Source organism: Monodelphis domestica, chromosome 5, assembly GCF_027887165.1.
Source record: "Monodelphis domestica isolate mMonDom1 chromosome 5, mMonDom1.pri, whole genome shotgun sequence".
Taxonomy (NCBI): Eukaryota; Metazoa; Chordata; class Mammalia; order Didelphimorphia; family Didelphidae; genus Monodelphis; species Monodelphis domestica.
Genome location: NC_077231.1, coordinates 28,940,699 through 28,944,636, shown reverse-complemented (window position 1 = coordinate 28,944,636; position 3,938 = coordinate 28,940,699). Strand labels below are relative to the sequence as shown.

At 36.2% G+C, this 3,938-nt stretch overlaps 1 protein-coding gene across 1 annotated transcript; it reads left to right on the top strand.

Annotated features, from left to right (window-relative positions):
* Positions 1–2,388: 2,388 nt before the first annotated feature.
* On the top strand, positions 2,389–3,388 carry LOC130454703 (olfactory receptor 6C1-like). The gene has a single exon (XM_056800618.1). The coding sequence runs from the start codon at positions 2,405–2,407 to the stop codon at positions 3,386–3,388; it is 984 nt and encodes a 327-aa protein (XP_056656596.1). The 5' UTR covers positions 2,389–2,404.
* Positions 3,389–3,938: the final 550 nt, after the last annotated feature.

Below are 3,938 nucleotides of genomic sequence, written 5' to 3'. Positions count from 1 at the left end.
TTAGAGTCTATCCTCTGTCATGTCCCCTCAACCTCTGTATTCAGGCAGTTGCTTTTTCTCGGTGTTTCCACTCCCATAGTTTATCCTTTACTTATGAATGGTGTTTTTTTTCTCCTGGATCCCTGCAAGTTGTTCAGGGACATTACACCGCCACTAATGGAGAAGTCCATTACGTTCAATTATACCACAGTGTATTAGTCTCTGTGCACAATGTTTTCCTGGTTCTGCTCCTCTCGCTCTGCATCACTTCCTGGAGGTTGTTCCCCGCTTAGTAGTCTTAAACAAGACCTGTTATTTACTATGTGCTAGGCACTGTGCTAAACATTTTATACAAGCATTTTCTCCTTTAACTTAGAATTGCCTTACAGAGTAGGTTATTATTATCCCCATTTTATAGTTGAAGAAACTAAGGCAAACAGTTTAAGGATCTTGCTTATAGTCACACAGCTGAGTGTCTGTGATGAGATTTGAAGTAAGTTTATTGCTCATAGGACTGTCACTCTCTATTGCCCCACCAGGTATCTTTAAGAAAATGAGAAGAAAGTAGAGGTGATTATTCTAAAGAAGGGAATAAACATCAGTTTTTTGAAGCAACAAATGTGGAGTAAAGGAATGCTTAGGTATATGTCCCAGAGATTAGTTGACAGAGGGAAGGAGGGTGTTAGAAGTGTTCCAGGGTTGTTTGCATATTATTGTCACTATTAGAATGTGAGCTCCTAGAAAGCAGGACCTGTGTTTGTTCTTTCTTTTGTATGTATAGCACAATCCTTGGTGGAGATAAAGTATTTAATAAAAGTTTATTGACAGATGATGAATATTCATCTATATGTCATGTGTAATTATATAACAATTATAATCATTTAATACACATGGGCCTATTGAGAGAAAGAACAGATAGATGGGTGATATATATTAGATAGATGGACAAACGTATTCATACTAGAAATACAGGCATGCAGAAAGGGCATGGTTTTCATCTAGAATCACTAATTATAATCCTTGTGATTTTGAGTAAATTCCTTCAACTTTTGCTCAGTTTCCTCTTCAGTAAAATGAAGAGTGAGACTAGAGAATCTGTAAATCCCTATTCAGATTTTCATTTCTATCACCTAACATTCCACATTGGAAAATACTTTAATTCCTTTTATAGCACATTCAATGGAAACTATTAGGAGTTTGTCCTCCCTTTTTCCTTCTCCCTCTCAGAGAAATAAAGTTGGAGTTTCTCAAGAATAAATTATTACAAAAATAATATACCTCCATATAAATTATGATTATAGAGAACTTTATTGGAATGCATTTCATTATGTGGAAGAATTCCTGTACTCCCATAATCTTGCATTTTAAAAGTGAAATAACAATGGAGAAAGGATAATAATGCCTGGAAATGAATAAAAATCTTCTTTATGTGAGTTGTAGAAAATCTTGTCAAATTTGAGCCAACCAGTTCAATATTGCTTCATAGAATCACTTGGCTTCTGAGGGTTTAGTTAGATCTTACCCTTTGGATTCTCTAGCTTCATCTTTTTTTAAATCACCCTTCCTAGAAATTAATGTAGGTGACGATAAATGGAGATTAAAGGTGTAAATGTCAGGGGAGTGTGTCCTCATGGTTTCAGTCTAATGAAGGTATATTACAGTTATATAATAATTAAATTCAATATGATCCATGAGAAAGGCATCAAAGATGTTCTCAGTGGTGGTAGGTTAGAGGTAGAAAAGGTTGGTTCTATTATATTATTCCCTTACAAAAATGAATACTATAGAAATGTGTTTTGCATGATAATACATGTATAAACTAAATTGAATTGCTTCTCATCTCTGGGAGTGGTGGACAGAGGGGAGGGAGATGATGTGGAACATATGACCTCAGAAAACATGTGTAAATTTGTTATGTAAAAAAAATTAATAATAAAGAATTCAAATTAGGATACTGATTATTGTCCAAAGTTTGAGGCAAATTCTAAAGTATTTGTGCAGTAGGTCAAGAGAACATTACATGTAAAAGATGGCAATATAAGATGAACTAAAAGAGCAAGTTGATGAACCATCACAGATGGCCTTAAATTAGGTAAAGGAGAACAAAAAGGAATAGTCTCATTTCATTTTTAAGTTTTTAGTACTTAGCCACATTCAACCTTGTATTTTACTTATTTGAGTACATATCTTACCAACTATGTTAATGTCCTTGAAAGCATAAGTTATGTCTTAGTTATATTTGAAACATTCTTCTTCTTAATATAGGAACATAACAAGCACTTAATAAATGTTTAAATGATTGAAATAATTATTTCTTCTTCTGTGCTCTCTTTCAAGTATAATCCATTCATGAGTTTTCTGTTTCTTTTTTTTTGTTTTTTTTTTCCTTTTATTTTTATTGCAGATCTCCTCGAGAAGGGAGATAATGAACATGAAAAATCATACACAACTGACAGAGTTCATCCTCTTGGGATTTCCAGATGACCCAGAGATTCAAATGGTCCTTTTCTTCTTTCTCTTATTTGCCTACATTCTCAGTATTGCTGGGAACTTGACCATCATCATCCTCACCCTGTTTGATTCTCACCTCCAAACCCCAATGTATTTCTTCCTCCGGAATTTTTCCTTCATAGAAATTTCATTTACAACTGTCTGTATTCCCAGGTTCTTGTTCACCATCATTACTGGAGATAAGACCATTTCCTATAATTGCTGTATGACTCAGATGTTTTTCTCAATTCTCATGGGAGTAACTGAATTTTACCTACTAGCAGCCATGTCCTATGACCGCTATGTTGCCATCTGCAGACCCTTACATTACATAACAATCATGAGCAGCAGAGTCTGCATTTTGCTTGTCTTCTGCTCATGGTTCATTTCATTCATGATCATTTTCCCACTTCTCATAATGATGCAGGAACTTGACTATTGTGCTGGTAATATAGTTGATCATTTCATCTGTGACTATTCTCCCCTCCTACAACTATCCTGTACAGATACCCAATTCTTAGAAACCCTAGGCATTTCCTGGGCTGTGGTAACTCTTATGGTCACACTGGCATTAATAATTCTCTCCTATATATTTATCATCCAGACAATTTTGAGGATCCCCTCTGTCAGTCAGAGGAAAAAGGCTTTTTCCACTTGCTCTTCTCATGTGATTGTCATATCCATTTCTTATGGCAGTTGCATCTTCATGTACATCAAACCCTCAGCAAAAGACAGAGTATCATTGATCAAGGGAGTTGCTCTGCTATATACATCAGTGACCCCCATGTTGAATCCCTTTATTTACAGTCTAAGGAATCAGCAGGTGAAACAAGCCTTCATGGACATGATACGAAAGATTATATTTTCTACAAAAAATGAAAAAATTGTTGAAATGAAATTAATAAAAGCTGCAAAGTAAAGCAGAGATTCTTAATATTCTGGCCAAGGCATTGTCATCTCCCTTATATCTCTGTATCATTTTCTTTCTCATATGTCAATAATTCAAAAGGGATTTTTATTTACCTCCCAAAATTGGCTTGTATTTCATTTACATACACACACAAATAATATTGTTTATAAACATATATATGTGCACAAAGATACTTGAGTGTGATAGAGATTTAAGTGGAAAAGTCGATGCACAGGGACAGTCCTACTCTCTCGGCATTGGAAGCCTGGGTCCATTGGCACGAAAAATCGTTACACCTGGAGACTTCCTCAGCTGTATTGGATGGCCATGTTGTCCTTTGTGCTCCAACACTCCCTAAGCACTCCACAGTGCTTTGCTGCATCGCCATCTCAGCCGTTTGAAGCTTCTTGTTGGTTTCTTCCATCTGTTCCACCAAAGCAGTCTTCACATTCTGGGTGAGCAAGGCCCTAGTTCACCAGGGGTCTATGACCCGATGGCTACCCTCACAAGGTTTGGCCGGCCTGTAGAAGCCATTTACTGGGGTGGGACTGCCGCATGC

Bases quoted from the DNA above. Each gene is read 5' to 3' on its own strand.
- LOC130454703 (XM_056800618.1), top strand. From the start codon at position 2,405: ATGAACATGAAAAATCATACACAACTGACAGAGTTCATCCTCTTGGGA.